The 23,016-nt window shown below is 46.4% G+C and overlaps 1 protein-coding gene across 10 annotated transcripts in view; it reads left to right on the top strand.

The window, feature by feature from the left end:
* Window positions 1-23,016, top strand: part of ERC2 (ELKS/RAB6-interacting/CAST family member 2) — an 830,030-nt gene that overhangs the window by 331,646 nt on the left and 475,368 nt on the right. The window contains exon 9 of one of the 10 annotated variants that reach the window (XM_073351518.1): window positions 19,106-19,177. The exons of the other annotated variants lie outside the window; for them this stretch is intronic. Coding sequence (XP_073207619.1) covers window positions 19,106-19,177 — 72 coding nt within the window. The remainder of the gene's footprint in view (window positions 1-19,105; window positions 19,178-23,016) is intronic. 10 annotated transcript variants of the gene reach the window in all.

Here is a 23,016-nt window from a genome sequence, read left to right on the forward strand (position 1 = left end):
TCCTAAAATATTCATCCATAGTTAAGTCTGGGTTTTTGTCATTGCTGTCAGGGGAGCCATAAATAACATGATTTTAATGTTTGTTTAAAACAATCCATGACTTTTGAGAGTTTGGGATTTTTGCATGTCAGTGGGTGGATATGATGGTAAACAGTTGAACAAACTTTGAGAGCTGCAAAGCTTAAAACATGGACTGTGTGGTAAGATAATAGAAAGCAGGAATTTAGCAAATTAGTTATAACCGATCAAGCCAGTAAACTATCACAGAGGATTTCAGTCCCCTCTATGGGGTCATGAGATACCATTCTGATCAAGGTAACAAATTACAGATATAGCTTGGTTAGGTTTACAAAGGGTGATCGTTCTGGTATGGCAACTTGTGTTCCTCACTGTTCTCACTGCACTTGCACTGTTCTTACTATTTTCCATTAAAACTGAATAAAAAAGGTTACTTTCAGCCTGTCTTCTAAATTCATAAATTAGTAATATTTTGCCTTAAGATCACAGTCCTAACAAAAGCTTTAAAAGCACAAGTTTAATTCCCTGACTAAAAACTTTTGAGCCAGATTGTCCCTGTCCTTATGCGTGTGTACTGTAGTGGATGTGGTGTATGCATGCAAGAAACCCCTCCCTCCTTAAGGGCATGGGATAATCAGAACCTCTTCCCTGAGTGGAAGACCACAAAGCACTCAAAAGCAGTAAGGAATAGGGCTCCTCTGCCCTCCTGGTTGCATCTCACACACCTGGCAGGCTGCAGAGCTGACAGCAATCTGTGCCAATCCAACAGATGGCACAATAGGTGTACTCCCTTTGAGAGATTGGGAGGGTTTGTGTTTTCTGAGTCACGGTCTTGCCTGGAGTTCCAGCTAGGGCTGTCTGTCGTTACATCTACCCCATTTAAACTTTTGACACAGTGTCACAATCTAGCTCATACTATTCAGTAAGGGCTAGACTGAGGGGTTTATGTGGAGACATGGAGCTGCCCTACCCCAGGAAAACATATTCTGCCTAAAAATTCCTGGGTGTGCAAAGGCTGCATTCCTGCTACTACATTCTTTTGTGGGTGCAGCTTATTTACCTCATCAGTGCTGGCCTAGATTTTTTTGTCCCTACCTCCTCCTTGCCCTCTGAATAGAGTGACCATATTTCCCTAAAAAGAAAATGGGACACCGGGTACGAGATGGTCAGCACTCAGGGGAGTTTACTTACAGTACACAAAAAAGAAGGCAGTTTCATGTGTTTTATATATATGTTCATATATTTCATGGTTTCATATATTTTACCTAAAACTCAGTAGTTACTGGCATTGTTCCTTGTCTTGCCATTCTTCAGGGTGTGAAGCTGCTTGATACCAGTTATATTTCTCCGACGATGCTATTTTTGTCAGGGTTTGCTTGTCTTTCAGCAACTTGTCGTAGAATGCAGGACAGTCTAGAGAAAAGTTAACTCGCACACGCAAGATGTGATTTTTCAGGAGACCATACATCATTCATAATTGAAAAGACACGTTCAGCAGGCGCTGTAGTAACAGGCAGACATAGCACAAATTCCAAAGCATTGGCTAGATCTTTGTATTATACTGCACTACAGTCCATCTCTCAAAAAATCTTCTGCCACTTTTCGGTGATGGGCGTTGTCTGATAATTTCAGTCTGAAAGACAACTGGAGACAATTGATTTTGCACTAGATCACTTGTCAAAGAGATGATTCTCTTCCCATGTATTTAAGGTGGGAATTCTGGTGTGGCATGCAGCGAGGCTGTCTTGCATTTGTTCCCGGTGCAGCATGTTTCTCAGCAGAGCCCACTCAAACTTTTGGGTGCACTCAAAGGCAGGTCTCCAGTGCTTTTTCATCGTCTTTGTCTTGCCTCAGAAAAAATCCTGAAACACTTGGTGTTAAACGCTTACTTTTATCAGCATCTCTGTGTTTCTTGCTTTGAAGGTGCTGAGTAATGTCATTTCGACCGCCTTGGGGAATGGAGAAATGTGCTCCACATGTCCTTGCATACAACTTTGCTGCTGTCCAATGTTGAAATGTCTTTTTACAAAAACTTGAACTGCTTTTGGAGGTCTTCATTACAATTACACGGATGTTTCCTAGACCATTTTAATAGCAAAAGCTGACCACACACAAACTACTGATTCTTCTAATGACACAGGTATGCGCAAGCCCTCCCCCCACCCACACACACAAAAGGAACAAAAGCATCACCTGGCAACATCATGTGTTTGGTGGCAGCACTGTCTTCACAGCTGGGCAATGGAGAGCATCAGCTGCTTGCTGGGGTGCCTAGCTCTGAAGATGGCGCCCCCTCCAGTAGCAGCACAGAAGTAAGGGTAGTATGGTGGTATTGCCACCCTTACTTCTAACACAACCAGCCCTTGACAAAGGAGAACATGTGTGTGAACGAACTGTCTATGCTCCTTGCAGGGATGTTTGGATACATGATGTCAGCCTGCCTCTGGCTGGGACCCTGCTCCAGACAGCCCCTGTTTTGCTGAACCAATTCCTTGCTATGGGCCAAGTTAACCTCCAAGTCGAAGGGTTTACACCAGAGATCTCTGTGCCCTGGTAAATCTGCTACTGAAACACCAGGGTAGAATTGATTTGCAAGTGTTCCTTCACAAGGCATTCTCTGAACACTGGCTTAGCCCAGCATCTGAACACCGCACTCTGCCTCTACGCCAGGCAGCCTGTTTGGCTCAGGGGGACTCCTTAGCTACCACAAAATTTGCAATTAAAAACCCTTCCTATTTCAAACTGTCTCATCATTCAGGCGCCCAAGCTAGGCAAACACTGGAGCTGTCAAGAGACCATCATGCTGCTTTCAGCCTGCAGCTGCAACTCAGCTAACCAACAAAAATCAGCGTTTACAAATTAGAGCACTGCCACTAACCCCCATTGGACGACCTGCGTGGGGCATCCTACAACCCTACACAATGCTCAAAGCAGTCTGTATTGAGCCTAACAGTAAGGAAGGCTCAGACTCTGAGGCAGCGCAGAAGTAAGGGTGGTGATACCATCTCACCCTTATTTCTCTGCTCTGCCTTGCAGCCGGCAAGTGGGGCTGCTGCCTGGGAGGGGACAGCTCTGAAAGCAGTGCTGCCTGTCTACAGCAAATTTCTCCCATCATGCTGCTGGTGGACCGTACTGCATTCAGAAGTGACTCCCCCCAGCAGCAGCTTCTGCTCTGCCTTGCAGCTGGAGAGAGGGGGCGGCTGCCTGGGGGGACAGCACTGAAGCAGGCGCTGCCTGCACAAATCAGGGACAAATGCCCAGTTTCAGTGAAAAAGTAGGGACGGCCAGAACAGAGCTGAAAAGGGGGATTGTCCCACCCAAAACGTATGGTCACCCTACCTCGGAGGCACTATGCACTCTTAGTGGGGGTAGAGACAGAGCAGGCCTTATGTTCCCTGCTGTAGTAGCTGCAATCTTCTTGGCTCTTACATGGGCTGTGCAGCCATGTAAGGACCATGCAAAATGTAGTCCTAAGTGTTTTGCTGAAAAACATTGCAGAAACTAGCATGAGAGATCTTTCCTGCTTTTGGTAAAGTTTAACATACTATCTATAAATACTATGATACCTCTCTATTGATGGTAAAACCAAAACTAGTGCTTGTCTTGGATAGTGCAATGGAAATTAATATTTGTTTTTATTTTACTTTTTATTGTGTTAGTTTTGTCTGTTAGGTAATGAGCTTACTGCAGTAAGTTGATAAACATTAAACTAGACATCTGCTAGTCACTTAAAGTCTAGACAATTACTGTTATCTGTCATCTTATGGAACATGATGGTAGATACTTATTTGCAAATTCAAGCACATCAGATCCTTGGTTGTAAAGCACCTCATAGAATGAATCCTGGAGCACAGACTTACATTTATGACCTACAGTGGCATGTAAAATAAAAAAAAAAAATTACTGAAACACGATAAATATTTTTATAAGAATTCTATATTGCATAGTGAGTTCTTTTTAAGACATTATTCTGGAAACTTCACAGGGCAAAGATAAATGACACCAAGAATTTTGGATAAAAACTTTAAAAGACTTTTATAGAGGTCAAGAAAAATACTAATGAACATCAAATTACATACAACTTTTATCTTTATTTTATTCCTTTTAAGACTAAAGTAAACATGAAAATATAAAGTAATCAAAACAAAACCTTCCACCCACAAAAAACAAAAATTTTGTGTTTTTTCCCTAGCGTCTCTTCCTAGAATTTGAAACAAGGCTGGAGGAGCAGCTTTGGAAAAGCAAAACTATTTACTGCCACTCCAGTCTGCTCTGTGCCATTATAAAGACCTGCAACAAAACAAATGAAAATTGTTAATGTATTAAATGTCCTCACTTATAAAAACATATGTCAAATGATGCTTAGGAAACCTAACAGATTAATTTTAAAGACAAAGTAAGGGGGGGGATAGTCTTGTCCTTTCCCAACTCCCCAAACAAACCATATTAAATACATCCACTCAACACTCAGGAAAGCCTGAAAAGACATTTTGTCATAGTTCCAGTCTTAGGAAAGATAAATAAGGGAGGTAATGTATTTTTAATAAATGCATCATCATCATCTGAACTCAAAGGTCCAGCAGCTGAAAACTCCTTGCCACCAGTTTCGTGAAGTTAAAATCTATGGTATGTTAACTTGTGTGCTATGAAAAATGTAATTTCATAGGTAGCCATGTTTGGCTTTGTATATCAAATAAAGTAGTTGAATTGGACCCAGGAGTCGGTAAGGAACTAGAGAACTGGTATAACATGCTTTCTGTATCTAATATCACTAGGCAAGCAGTTGCATCTCACGCTAGCTGAATCTTCTAAACTTCAAAGTTAGTTCCTTCCTCTCCCCCCCCCCCCCCGCCCGCATTGTAGGAAACCTTAAAATTATCCAACCTAGAGGTCCCAGAAATGTAGAAAATTACAATGAGATCCAGAACTGAGAAGTATTGCAAATGCTTTACCAGATGTAGATGAGAAATGAAGATTTTGGCCATCAGTGTCAACTAAGTTTGCAGCACTGGATGAGATCTAAAAGCACCTCCAAAATTCATTATACTGTTGTAAGGAACCATTCTTCATTTGCCAGAAAGGCTGGTGTAAGAGATCTTTTCATCACTTAATTTCCACAATAAATAGGATTTAAGAAAGCTGGGTAAATACATGTTTGGCTGTGTAAGATAATAAATCTCAGACATGTTAATGACACCACAGAACCTTTTATAAACAAATTGTTGAAAAGAGGAAAATTCAGATACTACACTAAGATAGGTTTCAGAGTAACAGCCGTGTTAGTCTGTCTTCGCAAAAAGAAAAGGAGTACTTGTGGCACCTTAGAGACTAACCAATTTATTTGAGCATGAGCTTTCGTGAGCTACAGCTCACTTCATCGGATGTTTTTATTTTCATTGTAGATGATATAAGTTTTGTATGCAAATTTGCTATGTCAAAGGAAGAGAGAGAAAACAAAATGAATGTAGCAAAAAACAAAATGCAGATGTCTCTTCACACCGAAAACACCTATCCTGAACACAGCACTATTTCAGATTATTTTACTTCCTCTTCAGACATTTATAGTATTAAGGCATTGCCTTGTTACCTTTGCTGCTATTGAAAGGTACAAACTGTTAAACAGATGTTGATTAAAGAGGCCCAAGTTGCTGCGTTTAAAATTTCTTTTTAAGTTTAGTGGTACTTTGATAGTTTATACACATAGAAAGTCTTTGTCTGGCTTGAAGTAAGTAATGGTGCAACTCAATACGTGCATTGTCTTTTTAGTACTGCTATATTGAAAATATTAAATTACATCTCATAGCAATGAGAATCCTTAGGTCTCCGATGAAGAACATTTGAAACACTTCAACTCTTAATTTCATCTACATACACTGATCATATGTTAATTTTGAATGACTTAAAAAAGGGCATCTTTAAAAATCGAAGACCAATGTTATAGATGCCTCCTACTACACTTTTCTTTTAGGTAATGTGACAAAGTTCCTTGGTGGGTCTTGCACTTATTGGCGGATTTGCTCGCCTTGGAGCTTTACGGCAGCCCTCAGCTTGGCCATTTTTCTGAATTCACAGTCCAGGTCGACTCCTCCTGTGTCTGACCAGGAGTTAGGAGGATTTGGGGGGAACCCGGGCCCGCCCTCTACTCTGGGTTCCAGCCCAGGGCCCTGTGGAATGCAGCTGTCTAGAGTGCCTCCTGGAACAGTTGTGCGACAGCTACAACTCCCTGAGCTACTTCCTCTTGGCCTCCTCCCAACACCGTCTTTATCCTCACCATAGGACCTTCCTCCTTGTGTCTGATAATGCTTGTACACCTCAGTCCTCCAACAGTCCGCTTTCTCACTCCCAGCTCCTCACATGCACACCACAAACTGAAGTGAGCTCCTTTTTAAAACCCAGGTGCCCTGATTTGCCTGCCTTAATTGATTCTAGCAGCTTCTTGATTGGTTGCAGGTGTTCTAATCAGCCTGTCTTAATTGTCTCCAGAAGGTTCCTGATTGTTCTGGAACCTTCCCTGCTCCCTTACCCAGGGAAAATGGACCTCCTTCGCTTGCTGCTCAGCTATCTGCTTTCTATTCTTTCCTAAAGCCCCCTCGCCTGGATTTTTCTTACTTTTTGACCCCGCTTCAGTTCCCCCCCTACCCGCCTGACTGGGTCAGACGCTTTTTTTTGTTTTGGGTTTTTTGCTGTTTTTTTTTGCTGCCGTTCAAGTGCTGGTCGGTTGCCAGCTTGCTGCCAGCCCCCCGCCACCCTCACGCCTGCTCTCAGACGCCGCTTTTGCTCCAGCTGAAACCCCCGGAGGAGGGGGGAGGACTGCCGAGCTGCTACCCGGAGGAGGGGAGTGGAAGCCCCCAGACCCAGCCGTTTTGCTGTTATTTCTAAACCCGTACCGAGCTAGGAAGATTCTTCTTATCTCTGCAACATTCTTGGCCTGCTGAAAGCCTCATTACAAAGCCGGAAGAGAAGATAGCTGACAGAAAAAATCACCCAAGGAAGCTACGAACCATCGTGGAGGGGGCCATAAGACTGAGTAACTTTTGAATTGTACTCTCGTGTGGGGGGAGTTTGACTGTGTTTTAATTGCGTTTGTGGGGGCACAGGGGGTGTGGCACGGAGCTGCCCCCCGATCCATCGGTCCCCCCCCCAACACTATTACAACCGTCACGGCCCCCCCACTATCCGTCCCTGCTGGCAACTTTCCATCTGCCTTTGGATTCAGCTGTTTGCTTTGAATTTTGCCGTTTCGGACCAGACATAACAGCCGACCAAACGAGACTCTTTGGACAAACGTGCGTGGGTCCACCCCCCCCGGACTGTTTACCCCACAGTTTGCCCCTATTACTGGACCCCAATTCCTGTTTTCCTCCCCCATCCAGTCCGACCCATTTGGCACCCCCCCCCGCCTGCAGCCCAGCAGGGAGGAGTGGTTAATCTGCTCCCCTCTCCCCCCTCCTCCTTCTGGTGTCTCCCCATCTCTCCCTGCTCACAATGGCAGGGAATGAGAGGGGTGAGGCCCCTCTAACAACCTCAGTTGCCCCTCCCCCCCACCACTGCTATCAAAACATCTACCACCGCCCCGCTGGGGCATCGGCAGTAGGAGACACCGGGGCGACGACTGCTGCTGCAACGTCCACCGCCCCCCCAGATTCTAGGAAACCCCCCCAGTTGGCCGGAAAGGGGTGTGAAGAAAGGAAAAGGCCCCACTAAAACCACCAGGCCCTCCATGGCAGGGGCTGCCCCTACCGCTGTGGCCTCGTCATCGACCATGGCGTCCCACCCCGCTGTTCCCTCCACCAGGTCTGTGAGTGTCCCTCCCCCAGCCCCCAGGACGTATGCCCGGGCGGTGGCAGCTCCCCCCCCCGCCTGCCGCCTCGTCATCTCACCCACCCACCGCCTCCACTACCATCAATAGTGGCCGGGGCCCCTTTTCCACCATGACCAGGAGGCGCGGCGTCCGTTGCCTCCTGGTCCCCTCCTCGCCCCACGTGGAGACATACGTGCAGGCATTGGCGAGGGTGGTAGGACCCACGGCTATCGTGGCAGCCTCCAAAATGTACGGGAAGGTTGTCTTTTTCTTAGCATCGGAGGCTGCCGCCCAGGAGGCGGTGGAGAAGGGCCTGGCGGTGGGGGGGGTGTTTGTCCCCCTGGAGCCGCTAGAGGACCTGGGCGTTCGCCTAGTCCTCACCTCCGTCCCTCCCTTTCTACCCAATGCCGCCCTGTTACCCGCTCTCTCCACCCTGGGGAAGCTTGTTTCTGTCATCAGCCCTCTCCCTTTGGGCTGCAAGGACCCCACCCTCCGTCACGTCCTCTTGTTCTGCCGGCAAGTGCAGCTTCTACTGCTGCTGGCAGCGTGTGACGGAGAGGTGCTCAAGGGGTCCTTCCTAGTCCCCTACCAGGGAGCCTGCTATCGGGTCTTTTATTCCACCGGAGCGGCCCGGTGCTACCTCTGCCGCTCAGTGGGGCATGTCCGAAGAGACCGCTCTTTGACCCAGCGGGGAGGGGCCCCCGAGACCTGGCAGGACGTCGGCCCTGGCCGCCCGGCACCTGAAACCACCTCTCCTCCTGCTCGATCCACCGCTGCTCCCGTCCGGGCCCAAGAGACATGTCCCCTACAACGCCCAGACGAGCAAGGGAGTCCCACCCTTGCTAGCAACAATCCAGCAGAGCCTATGGAGGAGGGTGCAGCAAAGCTATTACCGGGTATAGGAGAGGGCCCGCCCCAAGGAGAACCCCCCGCCCCTCATGCTGCCTCACCGTTACTCCCCCGAACTCCTGAACCATCGCCTCTGCCCCCCGACACGATCCCTGCTAACCAACCCCCAGACGACGCTATGGAGGGCTGGACCCTAGTCCAGGGGAAGCGAGGCAAGCGGAAGACTCGAGTTCCGCTGTACCCATCCGTTGCGGAGGCCCCCTGGAAGACCAGGAAGGGAGGCACTGATACTGAGCCTTCCGCTATGCCCACGAGTGAGAGCCATCTGCCGGTGTCGAGAGGGGAAGACAGAATGGCATTGGAAGGTAGAATCTTCCCTCCACGGGAGACCCTCCCCTCCGAGACCCCTGAGGAAGCCCCTTCTACCTGGATACCACCCGAACCCCCCGTGAACCCCAAAGCGACCGTCGAGGCGGGCCCCAGAGGAGGGGCCCCCGGGGTAGCAGAAGACGACCTCTCCTCCATGTATGAGGAGATTGAGGCCCTAGGCTTGACCCCGGTCACCCAGGGAGAGGATGATCTACTGCCGGCTGGCCTCGATCTGGGCAACCTCACCCCAGTCCCCCTTTCCCCATGCTCCCTCCCCCTAACCGCCTTCCCGGGCGGGCACCCTACAGAAGGTGGTCCACCACCTGATGCCATGACTGCTAAGACCACCATGGAGCCAGCACCTAGCATTATTGGGAGCCCCTCCCCTTCCCCCTTAACCCTTGACTCTGCTCAGGAGGCACTTTCCTTTAGCTGCTCGCCTCCTGCACCCCAGAGCCTTACCCCTGCCCCTGCCCCCACCCCTGCCCCTGCCCAAGGTCCCTCCTCCTGCAATGTTAATGCCGCCCCTGGGGTTATTTCCTTTCCGCCTTTTGCAGACTCCCCCCAGGGAGCAGTCTTTGCACTTTCTAGTCGCGACCCATTAGGAGTGGCAATTTTTCCCCTGCCATCCCCCTCCACCCCAAGGCGTGAAATGAATTTAATAACCCCAGCCTGTCAGACGCCCCGTCGGTGGTCCGCACCCTGTCTACCTGCCTTAGCGGACCACGAGGCTGTATTAAGAGGCCCATCAGGGAATACCTCGGGAATTGTAACCCCACCCCCCCATGAGCTGCGGCATGCGCTACGGAAGTTCCTAGAGCACTCCCGTGGCGCCCGCGATAGGGCACAGCTGGCTCTTCGGCTATGGGGGGACTTTGATCAACTCCTCCAGGCCACAAGAGCCCTTATAAAGGAGGGCAGGGGGCAAGGAAAGCGCGGTGCTGCGGCCTACGAGTGAGCCCACAGCTTCCGACACGATCTACTTACCCACGGGATGGGTCATGGGTTGCTATGCAACCCGCCGGGGGCCCTGAACCCCCCCGCCAATACGAGACCCCCCACCCCCCCCAGCCCTCCGTATGACGCCTCTCATTATTGCAACTTTGAACACCAGGGGCTGTAGGATGGCTCTCCGCAGGTCCCAGGTGCTCTCTTACCTTCGGGAAGGGGGGTACTCTGTAGTTTTCCTGCAGGAGACCAATACAGATCCGACCGCCGAGGACAGCTGGCGGCTGGAGTTGGGGGACGGGGTCTACTTTAGCCACTTCACGATGTGGCAAGCTGGAGTGGCGACCCTGTTCTCCCCCAACCTACGGCCCGAGGTGCTAGGGGTTACTGAGGCCGTGCTGGGCCACCTGCTGCATCTCCGAGTCCGTATGGAGGGGCTTGTGGTCAACCTTGTTAATATCTATGCCCCAACAACGAGCCCGAAACGGCCACAATTCTATCAGTGGGTGTCCGACTTCCTCGGCACCCTAGATTCTCACGAGTGCCTAGTCCTGGGAGGGGACTTTAACACCACCCTCGAGGAACGGGACCGCTCAGGGGCCGAGCTGAGCCCGGCCTCTGCGAACGTTCTCCGAGAAATAGTTGAATATCACTCCCTAGTAGACGTCTGGCGTGACCACCACCCAGATGACACTTACACGTTTACCTTTGTTCGGGTGGAGACCCATCGGTCACACCACTCTCGTTTGGACCGTATTTATTTATCCCGTTTCCATCTTTCACAGGCCCACTCCTCCAACATTTGGCCAGCCCCATTTTCAGACCATCATCTAGCCACCATAACAGCCTCCCTCCGTGCAGAGAGGCTGGTGCCGGCCTATTGGCACTTTAACAACAGCCTGTTGGAGGATGAGGGCTTCGTGACGTCCTTCCGGGAGTTTTGGCTGGCCTGGCGAGAGCAGCGGCATGCCTTTCCCTCGGCGCGGCGATGGTGGGATCTAGGGAAGGTGCGCGCCAAGCTCTTCTGCCGTGACTACACCCAGGGCACCAGCCGACGGAGAAATGCAGCGATAGAGCAGTTGGAATGGGAGGTCTTAGAGATGGAGAGGCATCTGGCCGCCAGCCCCGAGGACCCGTTCCTCTGCGGAGCATGCTGGGAGAAGTGGGAGGAGCTCCGGGCCCTCGAGGACCATCGGGCCCGAGGTGCCTTTGTTTGATCCCGCATCCGCCTCCTTCGGGAGATGTATCATGGCTCCCGTTTCTTCTACGCCCTGGAGAAAACGAGGGGGGCCAAGAAACACGTCACCTGCCTTCTAGCAGAGGACGGCGCCCCCCTCACTGATCTGGTGGAGATGTGTGAGAGGGCCCGTGACTTCTACACAAGCCTTTTCTCCCCGGATCCGACCGATCCTCGCGCTTGCAGGGTGCTCTGGGAGGAACTCCCCACAGTCAGCGTGGGCGACCAAGACCGGTTGGAGCTACCTCTCACCCTGGCCGAGTTCTCGGAAGCCCTCCGTCGCATGCCCACCAATAAATCTCCGGGCATGGACGGGCTGACCGTGGAGTTCTACCGCGCATTCTGTGACATCCTTGGCCCAGACCTAGCCACTGTCTGGGCTGACTCTTTGCAGGGCGGGGTCCTCCCTCTTTCGTGCAGGCGAGCAGTGCTCGCCTTGTTGCCAAAGAAGGGGGACCGCCGCGATTTACGAAACTGGCGTCCCATCTCACTCCTTAGCACGGACTACAAAATCGTAGCGAAAGCAATCTCGCTGCAGCTAGGGTCCGTGATGGCGGACGTGGTCCACCCAGACCAGACCTATACTGTCCCGGGTCGCAGCATTTTTGACAACCTATTTCTAGTCTGAGACCTTTTGGAACTTGGGTGTAGAGATGGTCTGTCGTTCGCCCTCCTGTCTCTCGATCAGGAGAAGGCGTTCGGTAGAGTAGACCATGAGTACCTCCTGAGCACTCTGCAGGCGTTTGGATTCGGACCTCAGTTTGTGAGTTTTCTCCGGGTGCTGTACGCCTCATCGGAGTGTTTGGTTAGGCTCAACTGGACCCTGACCGAGCCAGTCAGCTTCGGGCGAGGAGTACGGCAGGGGTGCCCCCTCTCAGGCCAGCTGTACGCTCTGGCGATCGAGCCTTTCCTCTGTCTCCTCCACAGGAGGTTGACAGGGTTGGTGCTGTGGGAGCCGGAGCTGCGGCTGGTCCTGTCGGCGTATGCCAATGACGTGCTCCTTGTGGTCCAGGACCCGGACGACTTGGCGCGGGTGGAGGCTTGCCAGGCCATCTATTCGGCAGCCTCCTCTGCCCGAGTCAACTGGGTCAAGAGCTCTGGCTTGGCGGTGGGGGACTGGCGGCAGGTGAGCTCCCTCCCACCCACGCTTCAGACCATCCAGTGGAGTGGACCATCCGGTCCACTACTCTACCTAGGCGTTTACCTTTCTGCCACGCACCCTTCCCCGCCAGAGAACTGGCAAAATTTAGAGGGCGGGGTGATAGAGTGGCTCCGGAAATGGACGAGGCTAGTCCGATGTCTCTCCCTCCGAGGGAGAGCACTGGTGCTTAACCAACTAGTCCTGTCCACGCTCTGGTACTGGCTCAATACCCTGGTCCCAGCCCCGGGTTTCCTGACCAACCTCCGGTCATTGATTCTAGAGTTCTTTTGGTCAGGAATGCACTGGGCCCCTGTTGGGGTTCTTCATCTACCCCTGAAGGAAGGAGGGCAGGGCCTGAAGTGTCTGCACACTCAGGTCCGTGTGTTCCGCCTCCAGGCCCTGCAGAGGCTCCTTTATAGTGCAGGTAGTTCGATGTGGAGCATATTGGCGCACGCCTTCCTGCGCCGCTTCCAAGGGCTCCGATACAACCGGCAGCTCTTTTATCTCTGTCCGAGAGGTTTTCCGCGAGACCTCTCCGGGCTGCCGGTCTTCTACCAAGACCTCCTCCGGACCTGGAAACTGTTTTCAATGACCAGGTCCATGGCGGCCACCGTGGGAGCAGATCTCTTCACGGAGCCCCTGCTACACTACCCCCAGCTCCGTGTGCAGGTGGCGGAGTCCCTCTCGGTGCGCCAGAGTTTGGTCCTGGTGGAAGTCACGAGAGTCGGAGACCTCCTGGACTGCGACCGGGGAGACTGGCTGGATCCCCTGACGCTCGCCCGGTGCATGGGGCTCTCCAGACCTCGTCCCCCCCCCGGCATACCCCCCCTACCACTTCAGGAGGTGAAGGCCGCCTTGACGCCCGCTGCTCAGGCTTATCTTAATCGAGCCCTGCGCGAGGGCGTACCCCGCCCACCCTCTACCCCAGGCCCGCCGGACCTTTCAATTGGGCCACTACCCCATAGATCCCAACAAACCCCTCACCCTTTCACTGCAAGCCGGCTGCATGAACTGCAGCCGGTCAGCTTCCAAATCGCGCCACGGAAATATTTATACACACTCACGCTTCACACCCTTCACGCCCACACCCTGGTATCCCGCCCCGATACAAAGTGGCGGGACCTCCTGCCACCTTTGGAGGGTGAGCAACCTCGGTGGGCCAGCCTGTATTCCACCTTGGTCCCGAGGCCCGTCGGGGACATTAGTTGGTGGCTCCTTCACGGAGCTGTGAGCACGGGCGTGTTTTTGACACGGTTTACCCCCATCCAGGATACTTGCCCTTTTTGCAACGTGAGGGAAACCCTGGCGCACGTATATTTAGAGTGTGCCAGATTGCAGCCCCTTTTCCGGCTCCTCACGAGTATTTTATTACGCTTTTGGCTACACTTTCCCCCTCACCTCTTTATCTACACACTCCCCATCCGTGGCCCCACAAAATCGCGAGATCTCCTGGTTAACCTCCTCCTAGCCCTTGCTAAAACAGCCATTTATAAAACCGGAGAGGGGAGGTTGGCTAATGAAGCGTCCTGCGATTGTAGGGCCGTTTTCCGATCCTCAGTACATTCACGTATCCGGGCAGAGTTCCTCTGGGCAGCGTCCACCGACTCCCTTGACACCTTTGAGGAACGGTGGGCGCTGTCCGAGGTTCTCTGCTTGGTGACCCCGTCCGGTTCCCTCCGCCTGACCCTTTGATTGAGGGGAAGAGCGAGAGACCCCAGCCCCAGCCTTTGCCGCTGTGGATACCATCATCATTGTCACCTAGGAGGGGTCCTATAACACGTGGGTGTAACCCTCCCCCACCCCAAACCGCCCACCCTGCAGCCGTACCCATCTTGTCGGGCACTCTCAGGAGAGGAATAATCAGTGACACTGGGTGTGGCACTAGGTAGCTCGAGGGGGTGGAAGACCACGAGTGTTGAGGAAGCCCCCCCACTCTAGGCCACCAGGTAACTCAGGAGGGTGGAAGACCACGAGTGTCGAGGAAGCCCCCCCGCTCTGGGCCCAGGCTAGCCTGAACACTTCTCCCTCCTGAAGGCTGCTGTGTTATACCTTCTGTTTGCTCTTGTTTTGTTGCATAGTTTTGCTTTATCCTCTTTGGTGATTCTTTGTAAGTGTTACACAGATAAAATTCTTTTCTGCTTCAAAAAAAAAAATTACTCTCCTGTAGTCATCTGGCTTGACTCGTCACAGTAAACAAAATCTTGTTATTCCCAGTATAAAAATAGATATTACCTCTCATCAGTGCAAACTGAAAGGTATCTCAGACAGTGGAGTATTTCTTTTCATTAATAGCATGTGACCACTTAAGATGTTTGTGAGTTTTTTGAATGTATATTTTCTAATAAGTGCTTTGAAAAAAAAGTATATAAAACTTTTTCCAGTTAAAATCAGATTACCTGTAGCAAGCTTTTGTATACAGTTTTGGGGGATGGATTCTCAGGTAGTGTAAAGCAGCATAGCTCCACTGAATTTGTGAAGCTATGCTTATTTACTGAGGATCTGGACCTATAAATATAATTCTCTTACTTTAAATTTCAGAAAAATACCTCTACCATAGATCATTCTTATTTTGTTCAAAATCCTTCCTTGCCCCAAATCCAAGTAGTAGGCCTGTGGATCAGTAAACAAAATTGAATTCTTTCATCTGTTGCTTTTATTGGAAATATTGGTCTATCAAGAATATTATAGAAAAATTAGAATTTAGAGGACTGTGGGGACAAATATACATTTCAGAAGTACAGATGACAGATAAACTTTGAAGAGTTTGGCTCACAGCCTTTTTCCCTTTCAAGTGTGAAGTCAGCGATTTATACACTACTGTATGAACATTTTGTGCCCTACGAGTTCTCTATTTAACTGATGCTGTAAATAATGAGAGCAAGTATGAAATGTTCTGTGTTCAGTCACGTATGAGAACAATAGGATATAAATTTACATATTTTTCCAGAGGTAATTATCAATGCGTATTTTTAAATGCCATTACTCCAACTATCATTTTCATGGAAGACTGCATAAATAATGTAAAATTAGTTACAAACTCGCATATACAAGTAAAAATATAGTTGAATTCAAAATTTAATTTGTGGCCAACTTAGTCAACTTAAGCCCTAGAAAATATACATCAGAAACTTGCTACGTTTCTGCTATAACTGTGTATTCTCTTGCTTAAGTGGGTTTGTGGCACAGCCTAATGTTTAAATGTGAATTTCCTTTTTTCCTCCTTAGTTCCTGTATCTTCTGTAGCTTTCCATTAGAGTCAGATCGGGGCTATAGTATGGTCTATACTTAAATAGAAGATTCATTGAATTCCAAAATTCAAAACTGGCAGGGTTTGTTAAATGTTTTTTAAACTATCTAGGAAAGGGAACAAAGGGGAACTTTTGGTTAACACAAATAGTCTTATATCTTAAATAATGGTAAATTGATAGAAAGCAAATAGAAATAGAAATGCACCAATAGAAAGCAAAGTATATAGTTAAAGTAAAAAGGAAATTTAGGTGAAGTTCTGAAGCAAAATATGAAGAATGAGAAAACTCTTGAGATACTAAAGTGTCTTCATGAAAATGCAAGGAGATTGGAAATCAAGAAAAAATAGCAATATTACTAAACTATGATGTTTAGACTAAGGCTGGTGTTAATTCTTGTGATAAATGAAGGCCGGGTTAGCTCCCTTTTATGGACACCCAGCCAGCCAGTTAGCTATAAAGTCCCTCTTGGTGGCTGTTCTCTGCTTGCTTTACCTGTAAAGGGTTAAAAAAGTCCCCAGGTAAAGGAAAGGGAGAGGGCACCTGACCAAAAGAGCCAGTGGGAAGGCTAGAACTTTTTAAAATGGAGGAAAAAAATAACTTCCCCTTTGTGTTCTCCGGCAAAGAGGGGAACAGGGATCAGTTATTCTATGAGAAGCTTTAAGCCAGGTATGATCATAAATCATCAGATCATACCTAGAACTACTTATTTGGAACTCCCAAATGTGTAAGTAGATCAGGAATGTTTAGAAAGATGCGATTAGGTTTATTTCTTGGTTTGTGGACTCCCCTGTGCTAATCACAAATGTTTTTTGTTTTGCTTGTAACCTTTAAGCTGGACCTCAAGAAGGTTATTCTTGATGTTTAAATTTTGTAAGTGGGTTTTTTAGATCTAGCAAAAGCCTAAGTTCCAGATGCATTTTCCTTCTATTTGTTTTTAATACAATTTACCTTTTTAAAGAACAGGATTGGATTTTTGGTGTCCTAAGATGTTTGTGCATATGTGTTTAATTAGCTGGTAGCAACAGCTGATTTCCTTTGTTTTTCTTTCTCAGCAATTCCCTGGGGGTGTGTGAAAAGGGCTTGAGGGTACCCCACAGGAATGAATTCCCACATGCGCCTTTCTGGTTTCAAAGGGGTTTTTTGCATTTGCGTGGTGGCAGCATCTACCCATCCAATGTCAGAGAGAAAGGGTAACCTTGGAAGTTTAATACAAGCCTGGAGTGGCCAGTATTAATTTTTAGAATCCTTGCGGGCCCCCACCTTCTGCACTCTAAGTGCCGGAGTGGGGAATCAGCCCTGACAATTCTTATAACTGGAAAGTCAATAGAGATATACATAATCTCTAAATAGGAGAGATGGAAAGGGAAGAATTAGTAGAGCCAGTAGCTTTATATGTCAAATATTTATATTACCTGCATTATGAGGTGAAGTTCTTTGGATAACTATACAAAGAGTGAAGAATAAGAGAAGGAATAAAAATAAAGGAAAAATCAGCTCATCTTAGACATAGCTTGAAAACTGACTGCAGGCATTATATATGATAAATGGTCAAGTATAACATTGTAAGTGTAGGGGAAACCTTTTTAGAGTGGAGTGCAGCAATATATATTGCGAGCGACAGAGGGAGGGGGGATGGAGTGACTGGGGGCAGGGCCTTGGAGAAGGGGTGGGGCAGGGGCAGGGCCTCTTAGGAGGGGTGGGGCAGGAACAGGGCAAGGGTGTTCGGTTTTGTGTGACTAGAAAGTTGGCAACCCTAGTTTCCAATAATGTGCTTCTTAGTTTCCTTCCTTGTGACACTTGAGGATCCAAAATACATAACCTGTTTCCAAAGCAGATTGCTCTTTAGTTTTTCAAGTTGTTATCCTAATTTATATGCAAATGAGACAGTTTATAAATACTCACGCCACATGCACACGTAAGTTGACTTCCTTGAATACTATGTGCAGATGTGATCGCCCTATCTCAAAAACGATGTATTGGAATTGGAAAAGGTTCAGAAAATGGCAACAAAAATGATTAGAGGTATGGAATGGCTTCCATATGAGGAGCAATTAATAAGACTGGGACTCTTCAGCTTGCAGAAGAGACTACTAAGGGGGGATAATCATGACTGCTGTAGAGAAAGTAAATAAAGAAGGGTTATTTACTACTTATGACACAAGAACTAGGGGTCACCAAATGAAATTAATAGGCAGCAAGTTTAAAACAAACGGGAGTATTTTTTCACACAATGCGCAGTCAACCTGTGGAACTCCTTGCCAGAGGATGTTGTGAAGGCCAAGACTGTAATAGAGTTTAAAAAAGAACTAGATAAGTTCTATCACCTGATATTTATATATACCTCTTCTCTGCTGCCTCTCTCTTCTGGAACAAAACTATCCACTGTGATTCTAATTTCTTCCGAAGAGCCTTTGTAATTTCTCACTTTAGACAGAGGCCCCCAAGTTTGTCCACCTAAAATTAGCATCGAGTAAGGTGGACAAGATGATATTCACAGAAAGGGATTTGCTTGTCCACTTTAAGTGATGTGTATTAATCTATACAAATACTGTACAGCAGCCAGTTTTCAACTTGTTTATATTAGTGCATATTTAAGGCCAGATGCTTTTCTGTGTCTTTCATGCCAAATAGCATAGCAACTTACTGCAAAATCTGCTTGAAAATTCTTTGCTTATGCCACTGCCTCCTACTTGGGTGCAGCCTTACCAACTATCAGTACAAAAATGGCCCTGTGCAGTAGAGCCACAAAATGTCTGGAAGCGCCTGAGAGTATCATCTGGTGAAACAAACCATACAAGGAGTTAGAACAAAGCCAGACTTCTTTGTATTCTAGCCAATAAGGGGTCAGAGTTTCAACTGCTCAGCATACACAACCAGAGTCAAACTTTTAAAAGAGCTCAGCACCCAGCAGCTTCCACTGTGACACTTAGGGACACATTTTCAAGAGTTCACACCCATTATGCTGAAGTCTTTTGAACAGCTGGGCCAATGCACCTACAGAAAATTACTAGTAAGGAGGATTAACAAGTAAGGAGGATTGTCCACATCTTGGTGTAGCATATATTAATTAAATTGTAAGATCCTTGAGCGTGTCTTCCTTTGTATTTAGAAAGAACCCAATACATTTTGGATGTGTGGCGTATGAGTCTTGCTTAAAAGAGTTCAAGAGCAAAGTTGTTTTGTTCAGAGTTTAGAAGGGACACAAAATGAGTATTTCCAGATACACAAGTGGATCGTATCAGCCCAGGCTTATTTTGGTCAGCTTCCTGTTAGAGGTTAATTTTAGCATTAGGGTCCAGTTTGCTCTCAACTGGAGTCTGGCAGTAGAAGCCAGGCCCTCAGTCTAGGAGCTCCTTTTCCTTTGACAGCCTTCCGTTCTCTTGGCTTAGTCTGCCCGCTGACCAGCTTTTATAGTTCTGTAGAAGTTGTCAGCACGCTCGAGGGCAGCTCCCTCCCCACGGCTCATTTTGGCTTTCTCCTCCTTTTTTTCCTAGTTGCTCTGTGGGAACTCAGCAGCCAGTCCCTTCCCTCTGAAGGCCATGTGGCTGCCTCAGTATCCTGAACAGGTAAATTTGCATCCTATATACTATGGGGGAAAGATGGAATCCTCCCATAGTATTTAGAGCTAGTTAGAAATTTTCCAGCAGAGTTTATTCATGGAAAACAGACATATATATAATCAAAGAGAGAGAGAGAGAATGGATTTTTTTGTAGGGGAAAAATAGTAAAAATGTCTCTCCCTCCCATTTTTGATCAGTTCTGCTAGTACTGATCATTTCTCATTACTCCTTTAACTCATTCATCGATAGGGCATGATTATGGATATGGTTTCATTATGGTAAAACTAGGCAAAATTCATGGAGCAGTCATGGTAAAAATGTACAAAATCATGATATGGTCAAGGCAGGGCTGAAGCCGAATCCCGAGCCCTGCCATGGGGGGGCTGAAGCTGAAGCCAAGGGTTAAAGTCACGGAATCCATGACCGCCGTGACCAAATCATACCTTTTAGGCATGATACTATCGCAGTGTCTAAGTATACAGGAGTTATTAGCAAATTGGAGGTATTTTTATTACAAAGTAATCAGAAAAAACTTTCTGTACATTTTTTGTATGTTAAAGACCCCTTGTATCGTATGTGTACAAGTGCATGTTCCCAGCATAGTTGTATATGTTTTTATCTTTTAGTGACTATTTGTAGAGCTGTTAATTCTTTTCTGTACGTATTTTGTAACCAAGGGAAATATTCCCCCAGTTAATTTACAACCAAACTGTATTTCTGTTTTTATAATAGAATAACACTTTACATATCTGTAGAGTTTTTCTTTTGAGTAGTTTAAGCTTTTTACTAGTATTGATGGATGTTATTCCTATTTTACAGATTGGTAAAATGAGGCACAAAGAGCGTCTTGTGCTTAATCACACATGAAGTCTGTTGCTAATGTTTGAATAAACCCAGATCTCTTGATTCCTCATCTTGTGTATTTAAGCACTAGACTATTCTTCCTAAGTCTAGTTTACTAAAACTTATTTATTGAACAGATTAGTATTAATGATCGTTTTAATTTCTTCTATGAAATATTATTTACCCAATCTCTGGCCTTTCCAGATTATTCAAGTCAAAATCACTGGTTTTATTTGTTTTACCAAGTTCCTTCCATTGAGCATATCCTTTCTATTCTTTGGTAGTAGCTTTAGAGCTGTTCTGGGCTGGTTGGTTAAAATTGAGTGGACTGTGAAATAAGAAAGTTAAAGATACAGTAAATCCATGTTACTACAGAATTTCACAGCTGTCTTTTTCTAGCCAAATATAACATGGGCATCAAAATATTTCTGAATTCCTAAGTTAGCTGTTTCCTACTACAGAGCAGACAAACTTAAACAAATGGTTAAGTTATCCATGGCAAAATCAAGTTTAATAGAGATAACTGTTAGGTCTATTTAGCAGAAAGTTTGAGTTCTGCAGTTTCGGCCAATGAACCTTGATAGGCTTTTGTGATAGCTGAGTGTGATTCAGGAGCTGAAAGTCTCTTTGTAATGTTCCCATAGAAAATGGACTCCAGGCATTGGAAATCCCAGACTAGTGACAAGAAAGAAGTCCTATTTCTCTTTATCTTGTTACACCAATGGAGTGAGTGTGAGAGAAATTTCCCCAGAGTTTATCTTTATATCTTCCCTCCCATCATCCCACAAATCTGAAGGTGGTGTGCATTCCTGTATTATCTAGTTCTCTGAGACTATTTTTTTACGTTAAATATTATAGTGGTTTTATTGAGCTAACAGTACACTTATAAACTTGCTAAATGCCAGCATCGTACTTCTCCTAAAATATAAGTTTCTCTATGTTGGTCTTCTTATATTTTTTCTCTAAAATATCAAAGCAGCGTTTGGGACTGTGATGGTGAATTTAAATTCGGAAAACAAAACTAATTTTGAGTTGCCAGATTACTAAAATGTGTTTGATATCTCTGTCCAAACTTTATTTTCTGACACTCCAGTCACTTAGAATTTTTTTCTAATTGTAGAAAACAATAGTATATGACAAGATTCAGCCTGGAACTGATTTTTACAGCCAAGTTGTTCCATTTATTTTATTTCTCTATTTATTCAGGGTGTTTTTAGAAATATAAGTACAGGTGTCCATCCAGTGCTCTGGGCTCCTATCCCATAACTTAAATATCACAGTATAAACATAAACAGAGGTCTACCCTTAAATATATCTACCTTAGCTCATACATTCTTCAACAACCTTAACATTCAAATGGGTTTTGCAAATCTGGGCTCTGGCAAACATAGTGGGGAGCAGTTCCAAAATCCAGGACACCTCTCAGACAGTACCCTGCCAGTGTTCCCTAAGGAAAATAGATGTGTATAACAGAAGTGCTGACAATCTTAATCTGGTGGCAAGAAGTTCTGTTTACGACATACTTCTAAATTAAATACTCTTTCAGAAATATCGTGTTGCTGTTTTTGGAATTTAAAACGGAAGGTTTGTGTATATTCTGGAACAACCAATATCTGCTTCAGAAGGCTAGGATTTATTATGCCACCAGAGCAAATAGGTGTCCAGATCCTTGTAGCAACTTTGAAAAATCTTACCATAAATCTTTAAGTTCAGAAGAAAAAATATGCAAGTCACTTACCTAGAGGTGGCTGATGAGTTCAGACCCATCCCCTTGGCAATAACTCAAAATGGAACCATAAGTCTACAAGCAAAGGAGTGCTCTGGTGCTATTTCTCTCTCCCCCACCCCTCTTGCTAGATGCCCCACTGACTTCATTAAGCCTTGGATCAGGTTTTTGTGTATATACTTATAGTGGATTTGGTATCAGCTGAATTGGTGGAGCTTTTAGGCAGACCTGCAGTTCATTTATGGGATGATCTGTTGCCCTGGTCCTACTTTTGCCACTACTGTTGTTTTTCTTCTCCATGGATTGTCGATAGTTATTCATGCATTTGCCATGTACGGTTGGCAGTTTATTGGAAGAGTCTGAATTATTCTCTTTTGCTGCTATAGAGTTGTTTCCCTATGTAACATACAGTGATGTGGGGAAGGAGAATATTTTGTGAACAACAAACATAGCAATCAAACATACCTCTATGTCAGGATGACTTTTTAAAAATGCTTTTTAGGTTTTATTTTAGATTGTACTTGATCAGTTCACACTTCACAGTTGTGAATGTGTTGGTGCAGAGTTAAATAAATATATATTTAAGCCCAACAGAGAAGACTGAGTATGGTGTTTCTTAATTGTGTCCCGGCTTGAAGAGTTCCTCTTAAAAATTTGGCCTAAAATAACTGAGAATAATAAGAATTTGATTTTTTAAAAGTATATTATACTGTACACTCAGTGCATTTATAAAAGTGTGCAACTTAATTCAAAATGTAAGTACATCATACAAGGGTAAATGCACACATGCATGTGCGTGGGGGGGTATAGTCTCCTCTTGAGCTCTGTGTGCATTCTAACTCTTGTTAATGTTAATATGAGTTGCACACATTTATCAAGGGAAGGCTATGTCCTAAATAAGTAACTTGGTAGCATCACTGTATGGCATATATTTTATATAACAGGGTTCAAAAAAGAACTAGATAAATTCATGGAGGATAGGTCCACCCATGGCTATTAGCAAGGACTGGCAGGGATGGAGTCCCTAGCCTCTGTTTGCCTAACGGTGGAATGGGCAACAGAGGATGGATCACTTGATGATTACTTGTTCTGTTCATTCCCTCTGAAGCACCTGGCATTGGCCGCTGTCGGAAGACAGGATATTGGGATAAATGGACCTTTGGTTTGATCCAGTATGGCCGTTCTTATGGTTAACACAGTTCACATTAAAAATTTGAATCCAGCTTTATTCTAAATTGTTTTAAGGTACTGTTGTAGACAAGAGTAAGCAAAGATG

Source organism: Lepidochelys kempii, chromosome 7, assembly GCF_965140265.1.
Source record: "Lepidochelys kempii isolate rLepKem1 chromosome 7, rLepKem1.hap2, whole genome shotgun sequence".
In the NCBI taxonomy this organism is placed as follows: Eukaryota; Metazoa; Chordata; order Testudines; family Cheloniidae; genus Lepidochelys; species Lepidochelys kempii.